Source organism: Schistocerca serialis, chromosome 1, assembly GCF_023864345.2.
Source record: "Schistocerca serialis cubense isolate TAMUIC-IGC-003099 chromosome 1, iqSchSeri2.2, whole genome shotgun sequence".
Taxonomy (NCBI): Eukaryota; Metazoa; Arthropoda; class Insecta; order Orthoptera; family Acrididae; genus Schistocerca; species Schistocerca serialis.
The window spans coordinates 486,160,376-486,180,305 of NC_064638.1; the positions used below are offsets into that span (position 1 = coordinate 486,160,376).

Consider the following 19,930-nt stretch of genomic DNA (forward strand, 5'->3'; position numbering starts at 1 on the left):
GCCAGATAAAATTAGTATCAGTTGTTCTCATAGCGTAAATGATAGCGAACAAGATTGCTCAGCCTTTGGCTCGGGTTCGATCCTTGCTACCGTTCTATGTCCAGTCTTTATATCGCTCTCTTGTTCGGTTTTAAGAAACCAACAGAACAATACGTTTGCTGACACCGTCCCTGCGGGAGCCGCTTGAATTTGCGCGCGCAACGGCCTCATTGGATAACTTCAATGCTAATTAAATCGGAAACGGAGCAGCGTATCGACTTTTTTTCTTAACAATAATTTCTCAGCACAACCTACCCTGCAACATCTTTAGAAGCTTTTCAGACTGTTTATGACCACCCCGTATAACGTCTTTTGCGACTGTAATAAAAGTCTTATTTAGAGGAGATGCATTTCGCTTTATTTTAAAGCAATTCTAGTGGTCACTGCAAAAATGTGGTTTTGCTTGGCAAACAGATTTGTAAGAAAAAACACGTTGTTACAGTGGCCACTGAAGATGCTTTAAAATAAAACAAAAAGCGTCTGGTCTAAATAAGGCTTTCCTTACAGTATATCTGGGTGAACTGTCTGTGTCACAGCTTGGGCTTCGTTTTCAGAATAAATATTTCACAAGGCCGCAGACTTACGGAAATGGTTTACTATGTGTCAGACCGGGACTCGAACCTAGAACGCTGCCAAAATGGGCATCTTAGTCGTCTGTGGAAGGAGGGTTTCTTTAAGAAGATTGCAATCAATTTCCTCTCCTGATATTGCTCAATGTGATCTTAAATTACCTCGGTGGAGACGGCAGTCAATATTACACAGGAAATATGTGTGTGTGAATTACTAAAGGACCAACCTGCTGAGGTCATCGGTCCCTAGACTTACACACTACTTAATCTAAGAACAACACACACACCTATGCCCGAGGGTGGACTCGAACCTCCGGCAGGAGGGGCCGCGCAATCCCTGACATGGCGCCTCAAACCGCAAGGCCACTTCGCGCGGCCAGGAAATATGAAGGGAAACAGAATGAGACATCGGATGACAAGAGACCACAACGCTTTTCCTCTCTGTCATCCATAACTATGATCTTTAATTATCTCCATGGAGACGTGACGTTAAACTGAAACCTTGCGTTCTCCTCCGTTCTACATCAGTCGCGCGGATTCCGCAAACCCAGCCCACTCTGTTCGTTGATTACGTCCAGTGCGTTGCAGACATCGACGCCCTGGTTGATGCCGTGATCTTTGACCTCACGCGGGCGTTTCATACAGTTTCGTACCGTGGTCTAGTGTCGAGTTTAGCGAGTATCGTAGCAGATTCACAACTGGATTCAGGACTTCATTGCAGATGCTTTTTAGTTACATGTTCTACAGATGAGCGATACATTTATCGGAATGATGTGGGACGATTCAGTTTACAAGGTATGTATAAGTGAATACTGCTAAAGTTAATGAACAACTTATTTGTTTTGTCCTACCATGAAAAAAACTAGATTTTTTATATAGGCTACCAGTACCTAAATAAAAATTCGTCTATGGTACAGAAGGAGTTGTCCTGAGGAAATGGTTTTAGATTAGATTTGAAACTTTCTTCGCTTCCTGTCGAGCATTTTATGTTATTGGGCAAGTGATCAAAAAGTTTTGTCGCTTACTTCTGAGCCACTGACTGCCTTAGTAGCTGATGGGTAGTAAAGGCCATTTTTGCCTCCAGCGTCGTAAGTATGGTCACCACTGTCCTTCTCAAATTCTTATCGATTATTTATAATGCATTTCATTAGCGAATATATGTATTGTGATGATGCAGGTAAAATGCCTAACTTATTGAAAAGGTACCTACATGACGACCTCTGGTGAATACCACATATTCTATGCACGCTTTTTTGTAATCAGTACTTTCTTTCTAAGAAAAGATTTGCACCAGAAAACTATTCCGTAAGTCGTTGCTGAGTGGAAATGCGCAACATATGTCAGGATGTTAATACATTTGTTTCAAAGACTAGTAATTATACGAAGAGGAAAGATATCTGACCTTAATTGTATGAACGGTTCGGTAATATGCTTCTTCCGGTTGAAGTTTTCATCAGTATATACACCTAAAAATTTAGAGCATTCTCCCCTTTTTACTGACTCCTGTTCATGTGCTGCATCAAATTGAAGGTATGACTATTTGTCGTACAGAACTGAATGCAGTGTGTTTTCTCAGTATCTGAGGAGAGTCCTTTTTCAGAGAACCACTTGATAATCATGTGAAAAGCATCGTTAATAAACTATTCTGTTACGATCTCTCTAAGAATATTTATTGTGACACTAGTATCGTATGCAGAGAGTGCCAATTCCGTTTGATGAATGTTAAGTGAAAGGTCATTTATATGTATAAGGAATAGGGGTGGATACCTAGGATTAACCAAACGGTGCGTCCTAAGGTGGAAAGAACAGATGAAACAAACTGTAAGAAACTCAAATGCCAAACTGACAGAAGCATCTTAGCGAAATGTTATTCATACAGGAAAGAAGCAGTTACAAAATACTTTTTCGAACGATTCTAGAGTACTGCTTAACTGTCTGGGCCCCTTACCAGGTTGGGTTGATAAAAGAGGTAGAGAATATCCAACGAACAGTTTAGTGAGAGAGTCACGGAGGTGCTCAACAAACTCCAGTGGCAAACGCTGCAGTTGAGGTTTCGTACATCAAGGAGATTTTTACTGTCCAAATACCGAGAGGGTACGTTCCGGGAAGAGTCGGGAAACATATTACTCACTCCCAAATTATTATTATTATTATTGTTGTTGCTTCTGCTGCATCCGTCGTCTTAAGTAGAAAGACTGGCGTGATGCAGCTCTCCGGGCTGCTCTACCCTGTGCAAGTCTCATCATCTCTGCGTAACTGCTAAAACCTGTGCCCATTTGAATCAGCATATATTACTCGTCCGTTGGTCTCCTCCTACAATTTTTACCACGCCCAAACAACACTTACCTCCTTTACCAAATGGATGATTCCTTCATGTTTCAGGCAGTGTCCTATCAACCTAATCAAGTTGTGACACAAATTTCGTTTTTCCCTCGTACGATCAACACGTCCTTATTAGTTATTCGACCTAACCATCTAACCTTTAGCATTCTTCTGTAGAACCACACTACAGAAGCTGCTATTCTGTTCTTGTTTGAACTGCTAATCGTCCACCTTTCACTTCTGTAGAAGTCTACACTCCAAATTCCTTTAGAAAAAATTCTTGAACATAAATTTGTATTAGAAGTCATCGCAGTGTTCATTTTCAGAAATCCTTTTCGTGCTGTAGCCAGTCTGTATTTAATATCCTCTCTACTTTTCCCATCATCAGTTATTTTGCTGCCTAAATCTACTCATCTACCACTGTTTGTGTGTCATTACCTAATCTAATTCCTGCGTGTCTCGAAATGACGACAACCATAAAATCAAAGAAATTATAGCTCATACAGAGACTTACCGGACAGTCATGTTTCCAACACACCTTTCGCGAATGAAAGAGGGAAGAGAAGAAAACATAATGTTACCGTCCACCACACACCTTAAGGTGATTTGCGGAGTATAAATGAATGTGGCGAGGAACCTCATAGGGGTGGGATGGTGAGAGGCCACAACTTATTTCCTCTCCGCATGGACCGATGTAACGTTAAACTGAAACCTTGCTGGCCGGTCGGAGTGGCCGAGCGGTTCTAGGCGCTACGGTCTGGAACAGCGCGACTGCTATGGTCGCAGGTTCGAATCCTGCCTCGGGCATGGATGTGTGTGATGTCCTTAGGTTTAAGTAGGTCTAAGTTCTAGGGGACTGATGACCTCAGAGTTGAGTCCCATGGTGCTCAGAGCCATTTGAACCATTTGTACCTTGCTTCCGCATTTCGTGCTACTCCAGTTGACATTACACAGTGAATGAAGAGGAAAACCGATTGAAACATGGGATAATCAGAGACCAAAACCAACCTATCGAAAGGTGGGATAGTGAAATATCAGTACCTCAGCAACCTGTGATCTTTAATGATTTCGGTAGGGACGCTCTTTTCCTACACGCCGGTCCGTTTTACACTTGGACTGTGCAGCAGAACTTTGTGAGATACGGGACGATAAGGACGACTAGGTGCAAGCGCATCCTGTAAGGATTCATCGCGACCGGGGAATCACACCAGACAGAGGAAAGGGGGAAGTCAAGGCTGCCAGCCGTTTCCGCAAGCGCAATCGTTGGGTTCCACGAGCAGACGCAACCTGCGCCACAGTCCGACGGCGCGTGTCTCGCTGCGCACACCGTAGCCAACTCAGCGGCCAGCGATCTGGCTCCTCACTGGAGTACCGAGAACTTTATACAGCAGACCGATAACAGCGTGTACAGTGATTCAGCCCAAGCCTAGCTGGATCATATTGTCGCTGTGTAGCAGGCCGACCAGGGCAGTGAATCATTCGGTGCAGTGCAGTGCAGCCGGAGAGTAATCGAGATGGTGCGCGCCGCGGTTGTGCTGGCCATATGCCAAGCACTTCTGAGCGCCAGTTCAGCTGCGCCTTGTGCCGAACCTCCCGGCCGAGATCCTGCGTGTCTGGACAAACCAGTGGAGATGGTGCGGCCACAGGAAACTGAGGAGGGCGACATGGTGGACATGGAGACTGGGGCCGTCTACCCCCGAGGACTGTATTGGCCCAAGACGGAAGATGGCAATATTACCTGCGGCTGCTCCCGGCCGGTACGCCCGCAGCTCGTCAAGTGTTGTCCTCCCGGGGAAGCGCACCGGTTCGACGAGTATCACGAGTCTTACGAGTGCTTCGAGTACGACGGGGCTTTCGGGCCCGTCGTAACCGGACCGGGCGGTAATTATTCTCTCAAGGACTACGAGAGTACAACGATGCTGCCCTGTAAAGTTTATATACCGCTAATGCCGGAGGAGGTCGTGGAAGTGTCGGCGACCGGTAGACTTCGTACGGTTCTGGTGGACGGCATGGTGGACCCCAGACGTTTCTGCTTAGAGACACTCGTCAGCGAAACGGGCGAGGAGCTCGTGGCCGGGCTCTGTTGGGAAGGGCACGAGGTGAAGCTGAACGCGTCGCAGATCATCTACATCGTAACGACGGTGGCGTCGACGCCGTTCCTGCTGGCGACTGCGGTCACGTATGTGGTGCTTCCCCAGCTGTGGACGCTCCACGGCCGCACCGTTGCGTCGCATGCGTCCAGCATGTTCGTTGCGTACCTGTTGCTCTCTCTCACGCAGATACTCAGTGATGTCATCAGCGACAGCGCGTGCGTCGCCTGTGGTGAGTACGCTGCTCATTTACTTAAAATATATTCTAAAGTTTGACATCTACATATTGTTCATTTTAACTGTGTTAACTCTCAAGCCCCCTCTATTGATGTAGAGATCCGAATCCACAACTCCCATGGATACAATTAGCGTTAGTCGTTTGTTGACAGGGTGCAGGTCAGCTACTTGACATGTACGTTTCAAGAAATCTTATAGCTTTATAAATAATAAACAAACACTTCGATCAATCTAATAACTCGTCCAGAAAGTTCTTTACATGTCTTGTACCATGGCCTAATGTCCGTATAATAAATAACTTCGATTATCTTGGTTTATTAATAATCTGTTCATAAACAATATGACATCGATCCACAAAACGATCGAACTATACGGCTGCCCCTGTGAGTCAGTGTTGCCACCTTCACCCTAGGCAAAAACAGTGAAGTGCCATCTTGTAAACATACGCACTTCTGTCGCCTGCTAAAGCGTCTGCCAAGATTCTCACCACAACAACCGCTCACATAGGTGCTGCTAGAGCCAAAAGACGCCGCCTTCAGTTCAGGCTCTACTTTTATTCTAGTGGTTGGTGATGTCATTTCCATGGTGTCAAACAAAGCCTGCGTCAGAATTACAAAATGTCCTATAACCTAAATTAAGTATCGTGTAAATTCAGGTTATGTTGATGGCTGATAATACAGATGCATCTGTGCATCCAATTGTCATTGGAGATCCCTCACAACTTGCGGTTGTGGTTGCAAGGATAGGTCTGATTGAACCATATTGTCAACTGGAAGCGAAGCATGTGACCTTTTTAATGTTTGCCAATCATTTATTACGTCACGGTCGTTTATACAAAAAATATTCCTTTAACCGATTTAGGCAAGTAGTTGGTTGCCATCTTCAGATATGGTTTTGTGTAGACGTGTAAACAAATATAGGTAGACACTTTCAACACCATAAAACCATTTAACAATTCAATGAATGTACATCATCTCGTCATATCTTCTAAGTCGTGGGGTCAATACTACCTCGTATGTTCCTACATTTCCCCAGAATCGAAACTCATCTTCTGGCTTCTGCCAGTTTCTATACTTCTGAAAATAATTCGTATCAGTATTTTGCAAACCAAGACTTATTAAACGGCCGGCCGGAGTGGCCGAGCGGTTCTAGGCGCTGCAGTCTGGAACCGCGCGCCCGCTACGGTCGCAGGTTCGAATCCTGCCTGGGGCGTGGATGTGTGTACTATCCTTAGGTTAGTTATGTTTAAGTAGTTCTAAGTTCTAGGGGGCTGATGACCTCAGAAGTTAAGTCCCATAGTGCTCAGAGCCATTTGAACCATTTGAACTTATTAAACTAATTGCTCGGTAATATCCATACCTGTCAACAGCTGCCTTCTTTGGACTTGGGAGTATTACATTCTTCTTGAAGCCTGAGGGCATTTCGCCTGTCTCCTATATCCTGCACACCAGGTGGTACAACTTGTCATCCTTGCTCTCCCAAGACCAAAAAATGGTTGAAATGGATCTGAGCACTATGGGACTTAACATCTGTGGTCATCAGTCCCCTAGAACTTAGAACTACTTTAACCTAACTAACCTAAGGACATCGCACACATCCATGCCCGAGGCAGGATTCGAACCTGCGATCGTAGCGGTCTCGCGGTTCCAGACTGAAGCGCCTAGAACCGCACAGCCATCTCCCAAGACCCTCAGTAATTGTGAGGGTATCTCGACTATTCCAGGGGTCTTGTTTCGACTTAGATCTCTCAGTTCTTTCTCAAACCCTTCTCGAAGTATCATGTCTCCTAGCACATCTTCATCTACTTCCTCTTTTCTTTTTATTATATAGTCTTCTAGTTCGTTTCCCTTGTATAGCTCTTTTGTACAATCCTTCAGACTTCGAGCTTTCCCTTATTTAGTCAATAGCGGTTTTCCGTCTGTGCTCTCGATATACCGCTGCGTCTCCTTTCTCCAAACGTTTCTTTAATTTTCCCGTAGCAGGCATCTATATTTCCTCTAGTTATGCATACCTCTAGATCCTCGCGTTTCTCGTCTAGCCGTTGTTGCTTTGCCATTTTGCCCATCCTGTCAGTTTCATTCTTTAGACGTCTACATTTCCTTTTGCCTTCTTCAATTTCTGAAATTTTATATTATCTCCTTTCGTCAATTAGATTCAAAATCTCGTGTGTTGTTCAAGGATTTCTACTGTCTTTGTCTATTTAACCCTCTGCTTCCTTCGCTATTTCAGCTTTAAAAGCTACCCATTCGTATTCTGTTGTATTCCTTCCCTCTCAGTCAATCATTCTCTAGTACTGCTTCGGAAACTCTTTAACTACTTCTTGTTCGTTCAATTTGTTCACGTCTCGTATCCTCAATGTCCAACCTTTTATAGTCCCCTTAGTTTAAATCTGCATTTCATAATCAATAGATTATAATCGAGTCCACATCTGCCCCTGAAAATGTTTTACAGTTTAAAGTCTGGCTTCGAAATCTTTGGCGTGCCATTATGCAATCAGTACGAAACCTTCGACTATTCCAGGTCTCTTTCATGTATACACACTTCTTTGATGATTTTTGAACCGAGTGTCAGCGACAATTAAATTGCGCTCTGTGCAAAATTCTACGAGACGACTTCCTCTTTTATTCCTTTCCACCAGCCCATGTTCTCCTACCATTCTTCCTTCTCTTCCTTTTCCTGTTATCGAATTCTAATCCCAAATCACAATTAAATTTTCTTCTCCCATAACTATCTGAATAATTTCTTTTATCTCATCATGCATTATTCCTCATTATCTGCGAAGATAGTTGGCATATAAATTTGTATTATTGTGAGGGGTGATAGCTTTGTTCGTATTTGGCTACGACAAGACGTTCAGTACGCTGTTCATAGAAACCTCTCCGAATTCTTATTTTCTTACTTTTTATTAGTCCTACCCTTACATTCCTGCATTACGCCTACAGGATAACTCTGTATTCAGCTGACCAAAAGTCCCATTGTTCCTGCCACCGCACTTCATTAATTCCCATTATAGCTTTAACCATTATAACTTAAAGCTGATCATTATAACTTAAACCTGTCCATTTCCCTAATCTCTAGCCTACCTATCAGATCTTTACAATGCCAGTTTTCTTTTTCCTGACGATGAAATCCTCAGGAGCAATCCCGGCGCGGAGAACCGAAAGGGGACTATTTTACCTCCGGGATATTTTACCCAAGAAAATGCCATGATTATTTAACCACACAGTTGCTAAATGCCTTTCGCAATAATACGGCTGTAATTTCCCATTGCTTTCATCCGTTCGCAGTACCAGCACAGCGCGACCTTGTTGCCTAATGTTACAAAGGCAGATCAGTCAGTCGTCCTGACCGTTGCTCGTGCATCTACCGAAAAGAGTGCTGCCCCTTTTCAGGAGTCACATGTTTGTCTGGTCTCTCTACAGACACCCTCCGTTGTGATTGTACTTTGTGTGGCGTTGAGGCACTGGTTCATGAGGAAGTTAGGGCTGCTACTATTTACAATTTCGATCAAGGGTCTTGTGGATAAAGTTGGAGGCTCTGTGAGGGCATTCACGGACGATGCTGTTGTCTATAGGAAAGTTGCAATGTCAGCAGACAGTAGCGAAAGGTAGGACCTGCTGTGGAGTTGACCCAGGACGAAAGTAAATGTAGCGTGATGCGCGTTAGTAAGTGAAGAAATCCACTAGTGTTCGATTGCATTATTTGTAACAAATCACTGGAATAGTAACTGCGGTAAACTACCTAGTAGTAACCATCTGGAGAGACCTAACGCTTAATGACCACATAAAACAGACTGTAGAAAAAGCGGTCTCATTGGGAGACTCCTAAGGAAATGTATTTCATCCACGAAAGGAGTGGCTTACAAAGCACTCGTTCGTTCCATTCTTGAGTACTGTTGATCGATCTGAGACCCTTACCAAGTAGGATTAACAGATGGGGCAGAGAAGATCTAATAAAGAGCGGCGCGTTTCGTAACGGGATCGTTTACTCGATGGAAGAGCGTTACGGAGATGCTCGACGAATTCCAGTGGTAGTTGTTACAAGAGAGGCGTTGTGCATCACGAAGAGGTTTATTGTTGAAATTTCGAGACCGTTCGTTCGCATAAGAGTCGGGAAACGCATTATTTCCTCCTACATAATTCTCGCAAAATGATCACAACGATAAATGAGATGTCACACGGTGCTTTAGCGATTGCCATTTTTCTCACGCACCATTCGTGAATGGAACAGGGAAGTGGAGAAATAATGAATTACATTCCATAAGATGGCTTGCAGAATACTGATGCAGATGCAGTTTATCGCTGCTCTGTCGAAATACTGAGGGGCATTTTTTTTTATATACACTGACCAATAAGAGTCAGTTTGGCCACAGTTTTTGCAGGCTGTAGACCTGATCTTCCGTTCTCGTCCTCCTCTTACAGCTCTTTCGGACTTGGTTGTTTTGATTTAAATGGAATACTGAAAGAACGGATTACCAAAACTCCAGGACTCTCACCATGGTGACGCCTTCGTCCAACATTACACATGGACGATAGTTTTAGTGTCCCTCGATTTGTATGGGGAAATATTTATACGAGTGGCTATCTATCCATAGTAAATATTACTATAGGCATTTTTTTAAATTTTGAACGAGACAGCAATAACACAAGACGTCGGAGTTACTGGCTCGGATACGTATAGGAGTAGGTTCAGCCACCTAACTGGGAAAATTTTCTTTCTTCGCGCTTTCTGGCAACTTTTCTTCGCGAACTGCAAGTGTTTTGTTTAAAGTGTAGATGTTGAGTGCAAGTGGCTACACTGGATGCGTGTTGTTTTAGTGTCGCGTGTGTGTGTGTGTTGTTGATAACCTTGAGAGAGAATGAACGTAACACGATATCGACTCATCGCCTACTTCTCTCGATTATCATCAAAGGGCCGCCGAGCTTAACGCTCTCATCAGGCCCAATGGACCGCGCGCTGCTATGAGAGATTGCCTCCACTTCAGCCTGTTTTCAGTAGCTCCTTTCTGCCGTCCTTCCAGCAGTCCCACTCTCTAAGGGTCTTTGCATACGCAGTCACTCCATCGAGTTCTAGGTCTTCCTACGGGCCTTCTGCCGGTAGGCTTGGTGTTGAGTCCAGTTTTCGGCCACTGGTTGTCCTGCATTCAAGCAACATGCCCTGCCCACTGGAGTCGTCGTGTCTTCATTATGGCCACGATGTTCGGCTCTTTGTAAATATCATACAACTCTGTAGTGTGACGAATCCTCCAATTTCCACTCTCATTGTCGTAAACTGGTGCAAAAATCTTCCGAAGGCCTTTCCTTTTAAATATCAACAGTCTGTTCAGATCTGGCTTGTTTGTACTCCAGGAGGCACATCCATATAGTACTACTGGCTGTAGGAGTGTTTTGTACATGCTTCTACATCTACATCTACATTGATATTCCGCAAGCCACCCAACGGTGTGTGGCGGAGGGCACTTTACGTGCCACTGTCATTACCTCCCTTTCCTGTTCCAGTCGCGTATGGTTCGCGGGAAGAACGACTGTCTGAAAGCCTCCGTGCGCGCTCTAATCTCTCTAATTTTACATTCGTGATCTCCTCGGGAGGTATAAGTAGGGGGAAGCAATATATTCGATACCTCATCCAGAAACGCACCCTCTCGAAACCTGGCGAGCAAGCTACACCGCGATGCAGAGCGCCTCTCTTGCAGAGTCTGCCACTTGAGTTTATTAAACATCTCCGTAACGCTATCACGGTTACCAAATAACCCGGTGACGAAACGCGCCGCTCTTCTTTGGATCTTTTCTATCTCCTCCGTCAACCCGACCTGGTACGGATCCCACACTGATGAGCAATACTCAAGTATAGGTCGAACGAGTGTTTTGTAAGCCACCTCCTCTGTTGATGGACTACATTTTCTAAGCACTCTCCCAATGAATCTCAACCTGGTACCCGCCTTACCAACAATTAATTTTATATGATCATTCCACTTCAAATCGTTCCGTACGCATACCCCCAGATATTTTACAGAAGTAACTGCTGCCAGTGTTTGTTCCGCTATCATATAATCATATAATAAAGGATCCTTCTTTCTATGTATTCGCAATACATTACATTTGTCTATGTTAAGGGTCAGTTGCCACTCCCTGCACCAAGTGCCTATCCGCTGCAGATCTTCCTGTATTTCGCTACAATTTTCTAATGCAGCAACTTCTCTGTATACTACAGCATCATCCGCGAAAAGCCGCATGGAACTTCCGACACTATCTACTAAGTCATTTATATATATTGTGAAAAGCAATGGTCCCATAACACTCCCCTGTGGCACGCCAGAGGTTACTTTAACGTCTGTAGACGTCTCTCCATTGATAACAACATGCTGTGTTCTGTTTGCTAAAAACTCTTCAATCCAGCCACACAGCTGGTCTGATATTCCGTAGGCTCTTACTTTGTTTATCAGGCAACAGTGCGGAACTGTATCGAACGCCTTCCGGAAGTCAAGAAAAATAGCATCTATCTGGGAGCCTGTATCTAATATTTTCTGGGTCTCATGAACAAATAAGGCGAGTTGGGTCTCACACGATCGCTGTTTCCGGAATCCATGTTGATTCCTACATAGTAGATTCTGGGTGTCCAGAAATGACATGATACGCGAGCAAAAAACATGTTCTAAAATTCTACAAGAGATCGACGTAAGAGATATAGGTCTATAGTTTTGCGCATCTGATCGACGACCCTTCTTGAAGACTGGAACTATCTGTGCTCTTTTCCAATCATTTGGAACCCTCCGTTCCTCTAGAGACTTGCTTGGCTTATTTTGAAATGCCTTGACAAACTTTTGGTTTTGAGGAGAGCATTAGGGCCGTGGTATCAGCAATTACCTGCCTGTAATCTTGCCTGTATTTCCATTTTACTGGATGGTTCATCTCTGAATACTGCGCCCAGATATTTGAACTCCCTGACTTGACGATAAGAACCTTCAGTTGTCTGTAAAGGTGGAAGTGGTTCTTGAGTTTCATTACGTCTACGGTGTAGAACCATGTATTCCGTCTTGTCGCGATTGATTTGAAGTCCAATTTTCCTCGCTGTTGTTTCCAGAATGTCAGCCATTTCCCCTAATACTTCTTGCGACCCAGATAGTAGCCCTATATCGTTGGCATATCCGAGGTATTTGGGCGGCCTGAGTGACCGAGCGTTCTAGGCGCTACAGTGTGGAACCGCGCGACCGCTACGGCCGCAGGTTCGAATCCTGCCTCGGGCATGGATGTGTGTGATGTCCTTAGGTTAGTTAGGTTTGAGTAGTTCTAAGTTCTAGGGGACTGATGACCTCAGAAGTTAAGTCTCATAGTGCTCAGAGCCATCTGAACCATATCCGAGGTATTTGATGATCACATCCCCGGTCTGGACTCCTCTGAGTTCATTAGATGACACAGCTCGCATTACCTTCTCTAACCATAACGATGTCCCATGCCCTCACTCCAGTACGCACGGGGAAGAGATCTGGAATTCATCTCGCAGTGGTCCTGGCGGAGGTTCGAGTCCTCCCTCGGTCATGGGTGTGTGTGTTTGTCCTTAGGATAATTTAGTTTAAGTAGTTTGTAAGCTTAGGGACTGATGACCTTAGCAGGTAAGTCCCATAAGATTTCACACACATTTAAACATTTTTTGAATGGAATAAACAGTCTAATGAGTACAGAGTATGGATTGAAAGTAAAACGAAGAAAGCCGAAAGTAATAAGAAGTAGCAGAAATGAGAACAGCGAGAAACCTAACATCAAGATTGGTGGTCTCGAAGTAGATGAAGTTAAACAATTCTTCTACGTAGGCAGAAAAATAACCTAGGACGGACGGAGCAAGGAGGACATCGAAAGCACTCTAACGCTGCCAATAAACGGAATTCCTCGACAATAGAAGTCTACTAGTATCAAATATGGCCTTAATGTGAGGAATAAATTTCTGAGAATGTACGTTTGGAGCACAGAATTGAATGGTAGTGAAACATGGACTGTCGGAAAACTGGAACAGAAGAAAGCATTTGAGATGCGGCGCTAAAGAAGAATGTTGAAAATTAGGTGGACTGATAAGACAAGGAATGAGGAAGCCCTGCGCAGAGTCGGTCAGGAGAGCATTATATGGTGAACACTGACAAGAAGCAGGGACAGGATGATAGGACATCAGTGAAGACATTAGGGAATAATTTCCATGGTACTAGAGGGAGCTGTAGAGGGTAAAAATTGTAGAGGAAAATTGACATTGAAGCATATTCAGCAAATAATTAAGGACGTAAGTTGCAAGTACTACTCTGAGACAAAGAGATTGGCACAGCAGACGAACTGCGTCAAACTAGCCAGAAGACTGATGATTCAAGAAAAACAAAACGGACAAGGACTGACGAAGACAGCGGCATCGGAACAGGATTGTGCAGGGCCTGAACGTCCTGGGTATCCATTAATGCGTTCGCCGGTCTTAATTCTCCATGTCCCTTTGATGTTGGAAAGAGGGTGTCATGCAGATTGTCTTTCTGCTGCATTGATGTATTAACAGCTCTCTATATGAGACACTGTACTGACTATAACTTGGCAATGGGAACTCGCCGACAGTTGCGCCGTCAACGAACTAGAAACCACAATGTGAAGAGATTTCCCTGTCAGCAGGATGGCGAGCGTCGAAAACCACAGCCAGTTGAACTGGAATTTCCCTGTTTGTGGCTTCGTACTAAGGCATGCCGTGCGTACGCGGTTCAGGAAAATCCGCTCGCTAGCTACCTCGAAGTGGTGACAAACTTTTTGTTTTGTTTTGTCATTCACGTAAGACGTCACTGCAGTCTTTTCAACCGTTCGCTGAAGTGTTAAATTTCTGGTGAACCTATTTCACGGCTGACGGTGTATATAACTGCAACAAAAATTTTTCGAGCCCATTGATAAAATGTGTAGTTTTCTTTTCGTGACAAAATTAGGATAAGTTTCGTCTTCGAAGGATGTCTGAAACATTGATGGCTGCAGCAGGTTTCACATCTGACGAATCTAACACTGATGATCGCTGCATTCGAACGGTTTGTCGAAAAACTTGGATGTTCTCCTTTTAGAACCACTCCAAACTTGTCTCATGAAATGGCGCGAGCTTAAATTTGACGTGTCAATGAAGGTGAGGCAAACCCTCCTACCTGTGAACAAATGGGGGAATCCAAGAAGCAACATAAGGCAAATATTAATACGTACTCTAAAAGGTACCATATTAACACTGTCTCGCGAGGTACAAAGTGTACTCTCCGAGCAAGGTGGCGGAGTACTAAGACGAATAACATAGATTTAGGGTTTCCATGATTTGAAGTATGTGTCGATTTCCTTTCCCCCAATCTCCCCTGTTCCGAGCGCCCGCTCTGTCCCTAATGAGCACGTCCTCCACCGAACGTTAAGCCTGATCTTGCTTCCGAACGAGGTGTACAGGAATTTGAACTGCATCCATGTCTTCAACGACTGGTCAGTACACACTCATGGCGTAGTTAAGGGATCTTATAGAAGCATTAAACAGCATGAGATGCGGCGAAAGTTTGTACTGCGTGTTAATGGGTACCCTAAATGTACTATGAAAAGAGACACATTAGTGCGTATACCCGGTATGACGAGAAATATCTAGGTCTACATTCACAAACTGCAAGCCACCTTTTAGTGTGTGATGGAGGGTTCTTTTTGTATCACAATTATTTACGCCTTTTCTGTTCCATTCGCGCAGGAAAACAACTTTCGGAAACCTTGGTATGAGCTCTATTCTTTTTTTTTTTCATTTTCTCTTAGTGGGGATTTGTGAGACGTTTTTGTGAGCATGTAGTATTTAGCTACTCCTTTTTTGGAACGTATACTCTCGAAAATTCAACAGTAAACCACTTGGCGATGCACAACGCTTCTCATACAGCGTCCCTCACTGGAGAGCATCCCCACAACGCTCTCGCGCCGATTAAGCGATCCCGTCTATACATCTGCAGATTTTGCTCCGGTTTGAACGGCGTGTTGATACCTGTTTCCTTGTAGGAAGTCCTGTTTCCAGTCACCAATCTGTTCCGGATATTCGGTAAGCTTGATAGCTCGATAGCGCGAAACTTTATAGAATGCCTTGTGGAAATCAAGGAAAAAGGCATCAACCCGAGCGCCTTTGTCCACTGCGCTCTGGATCTCACGGACAATATAGCGCGCTGAGTTTCGCATGACATCTGTTTGCCGAATCGATGTTAATTTTTGTAGTGCAGATTTTCTTTCTGCAAAAACGTCGTAATGCTTGAGCATAAAACATATTCCATGATTCCACAACAGAAAGACGTCAGCGATATACATAATAATATGCATCGGTTCTACGAATCTCCTAGAAAATGGGACTGACGTGCGGTTTTTCCAGTCGCTAGGTAACCTTCGTTGGTCCAGTGATCTACATAAACTGCTTCTAGAAGGGGAGCAAGTTCTTTCGCATGGTCTCAGTAGAGTCTCTCGTGTATCCCACTCGATCCAGATACTTTCCGACTGTGCAGTATTTTTAGTTGATCTTCTGTTGCCCCATCATTTATCTTAGTGTAAGCGAATTGGAGGTTCGATCGAGGATTCAAAGGAGAAATTGTTACGATCTCGTTCGGTGATACAATTTAGGTGTACCGAAATAACTATTTCAGCCTTTTGTGGGTCATCTTCCGTTTCGTTGCCGATGTGGTCACTGAGTCAATGAGTAAGTTGATGATATAGATCCGCTTACTGTCTCTTCTTCTGATGTTGAGTCAGACCGTTCGTCAAAATTTACTTTCGAATTCACTGAACGCTGCACAACCGTTTTGGCTTCGTTGTGCTTTTATCTGTAGACTTTTGAGTTCGCTTAACTCTTTGCTTTCGTAGCAACTTTGTAACACAGCCACTGAACCATGGTGTTTCTTTCCCATCGCTCATAACCTTGCTTAGCACATGTTAGTCTATAGTGTTCTCTGCAATGCATTTTAATGTTATCGATTTGTACTCCCTTTCATTTCTGAACCACTGTACAAGCATCATAAGAAATGAGCAGCAATGAATACTGTGGGCCTTCATTTCTCCATAATATTTGAAGGGAATTACTTTTCTAAAGTGTCTTCAACGTCACAGAGAACTTCTTAACTACTATGCTGTCTAGATAAACCACGTAAAAATCGGAATGACTAACTGGGGCGTGAATTCGGTTACTTAAAGACATTCTTGCCGTTTCGCACTGTTTTAAGTTTTCATTTCACGCACTGTAGTTGCAATAACGTCCCTCCAGCCGCTTCGGAATGGTAACGGTTGCCTTGCTGCTGTTCATTATCCGGTAGCCTTCAGACAAAAGTCACTGTGGCACTGTGTACTTTTACATGTATACGCGGCGTAACGCATTTTAAATGTTCATTTGTGAGTGAATTCCTAAGGAACCGAACTGCAGAGGTCATCGGTCCCTAGACTTACACACTACTTAAACTAACTTACGCTAAGAACAACATACACACCCATGACCGAGGGAGGACTCGAACCTCCGGCGGGAGGCGCCGCGCAATCCGTGACATGGCGCCTCTAGGTACGTTGTCCACGACGCGACGCACACTAGCGACTGCGACGGGTCGCTACGTGACGTCAGAAGTTGCCTGCTGGCGCATGCGCAGTTCGAGTTTGGGATGCGACGCGCGACTGTTGCGGCAGCTGCCGCAGCACTGCACCAGTGAGCAGTGTTGCGACGGAAGTCGGACGACACAAAGACGTACGGCTGCCAGAAAGATGTCGAGCCAGTCAAGGAAAACTGAAATGAGCCACTCACAGGATGTGATGCTCTGTGAGCTGGTCTCGCAACATCCTTGCCTTTACGATTTGAAGAACCCTAAATATAGAGACACTATGTTCAGAGACAGAATTTGGGAAGAAATTGGTGCACAGTTGAAACTGGCAGGTGAGTGAAATATATAATATTATCCCATTAATGCAAATTTTTCAGGCCTGTTATGAAAATCAGTATAATCTATGCAGATGTAGAATTAGAATGATGAAAATGAACTTGGAGGTCAATTTTCGCATTACTCTTTTTTGTGACGATAAAAATTGAAAACGGCAAGTACATTAAAAATGAACAATCTAAAGTACAACGAGAAAGTTACATTTTACAATACCTTCTCTTTGAAAGTAAACGGTAGATTGGTGTCTTGATGATACCTTCTAGTTGTGAAAAACCACCACCAGATTGTTGTACAGCTTTCTGTAATCAATAGATGTTCGTTTTTGAGGAAGGCGTTTCTCAACAGATTGCGCAAACAGTATGCTGCAATAAGTAATTTGTCACATTCACTTCAATTCATTGGTAGAAGATGGTGCTCAAAAAACTTGTGCCAAAAGTGCACTACTGTTTTACAAGGCCCTTCTGGTGTGACACAGTTCACAATTGAAATTCGTCTTTTGTAAATCCTGGAGTCATCTTTTGAGTGCAGCTTGGCAAGATTAAATGTTCATGTCATCCATAACGATGTATGCTGTCAGAATATAAGAATATGGAAGTTCATTTGGATGGGAATATAGAGTCAGTCGGCTATGAAAGTTGCCTTAGCTTGTTCCAAAAGTTTCTGCATGGGAGAAACTGACAAGTATAATTTGGGGAAATTTTGTGAACAAGCACGGACATTATTTCATCCAAATTTCTGCCAGTGTATACTGTAGACGTTCAGAATGAAAATTCTAGAGATGTTTAAGGTGTAACCCTGTCTTGTTGTCAAGAACTTGAAACAAAGCAATGACGCTAGCGTGCGCGTATATTGTTAATAAACTTATCTTTCATGGGAATTTTAGGTGAAATGTGCAAAAACAGATGGAGGAATATTCGGGACTTGTATCAGAGAAATAAACGAGAAAGAAAGCTTGGAACAGGTTCAGATGCCTCAGCAAAACCAAGAAAATGGGTTCTGTTTGATCTCTTGGCTTTAAGAAACCTACATTTCGTGGCATTTTAAATGAAATTGTCAAGAGCATATGGAGAAATATTATTAACTCATACCGGAGAAATATATGACATAAAATGGTTTCATTAGGTCCAAATGTGTCAGCGAAACAGAACAAATGCATTCTCTATTGTGTGATGACCACACGATTCTCGTTGCGCGTCGACAGAACTGGCGGGTAGTCGCGACGTTCCCGGAGATATATGAGCCCAAATCTCGGAAACGGAGATCGATATCATTCTGATCTCAACTTTAAAAATAATTTCGATATGTTAGCTTCTTTTCATCGGCAACGATGTATGACCTAACGTGAACCATACGTAAAGTAGCCAGCGACCACATTTTTCACTGTACACAATTCAAATTTTATGCAGTAGGTTACTTGTAAATTAAGTATCGGAATAACTGTGACGAATATCGGAAAAATAGACACCTCATTATCAAGCTGTGATGTGAAACTGTAAGATACGCAAACATCAATTTTTTGTGCCTTTTACTTTCCTCACAATTGATAGAGAAGTAATATACAGCGAAAAAAACACGCAAAACCGGAAGAGATACTTTTCAATTTTTTAAAGTAAAAGGAGAATCTGTATCGAAAAACTAACTCTGGGAGCCGATGTAACTTTGTTGCATTAACATACAGTATTTTTTACAGCAAGAAAATCGGGATTCTTATTTTTCTTATGTATTTGAATCCGCCGCCGCCGACCGGAGCTTGGGAAACAGCGACGACTTCAGTCGTGTTGCGGCCGTGTCGCCGTCTGCCAGGGTGGGAAAAGAGGAGGGGGCAGCGTCGCAGTCGCAGCCAACTGTCGCGTCTTGCACAACGTAACTTAACCGCGCGGCCACTCCGCGCGGCGCATTTTAAAAATTTGGGAGATTGTAGAGGATGAAATTTTGGACGTTTTGATATAAGGAACCTATTTTCGGAAATCTGAAATAAAAAATCTACATCACTACGCACTTTCTACGCATTCGATAGACAAAATGAAACACTATAGTACTGTGCAGAAAAATTTGCGCAGCCAGTCACAATAAAAGATTATTTATTCGTCACAGGACCGCTTTCGGGCTTGTGCCCGTCCTCAGGTGTTTATTCATTCATGTACATGTTTATATTGTTCGAGATCAATATAGATGAAGCATCCTTATTATAATTATAAATATTTTTGTACGTAAACACAGTGTGTATCCACGAGTGCACGACACAGTAGTGAAATATGCAGCTAAATTTAAAAAAAAAACTGAAACTTGGGCATGAAAATGATAACAGATTTGCAACTGAGGGGAAAAACTGTCACCACAGCATAATTATAATAAGGGTGCTTCATCTATATTGATCTAGAGCAATATAAACATGCACATGAATGTATAAACACCTGAGAATGGGAACAAGCCCGAAACCGGTCGTGTGACGAATACATAATCTTTTATTGTGACTGGTAGAGGAAATTTTTCTACACCCTATAAAGGAACAGTCACGGAGTTCAATAGCATCCACTATGGATAAAATTCACCACAACACTGTAGTTTGGAAAACGTTTATTGACGGTAGAGTACAGTCAAATTCTGTAAACCGACTCTATCGCTTCAACTATAGTAAAGTAAATGTTGAATGTGACGACATCAGCTTCGTTAGATTGTGTACAACGACGAACCATGTTTTGTATGATTCTCTGTAAGATTCCGTGCTCTTCTCTTATAGTATCAAACGCTGTAAAGATGGT

The 19,930-nt window shown here is 43.5% G+C and overlaps 1 protein-coding gene across 4 annotated transcripts in view; it reads left to right on the forward strand.

The window, feature by feature from the left end:
* The window catches only part of LOC126473763 (G-protein coupled receptor Mth2-like), a 641,204-nt gene that overhangs the window by 254,535 nt on the left and 366,739 nt on the right, over positions 1–19,930 (forward strand). Inside the window, exon 1 of one of the 4 annotated variants that reach the window (XM_050101041.1) lies at positions 4,240–5,252. The exons of the other annotated variants lie outside the window; for them this stretch is intronic. Within the exon in view, the coding sequence (XP_049956998.1) occupies positions 4,445–5,252 (808 nt within the window). The 5' untranslated portion in view covers positions 4,240–4,444. Of the gene's footprint in view, positions 1–4,239; positions 5,253–19,930 lie in introns of those variants that run through there. 4 annotated transcript variants of the gene reach the window in all.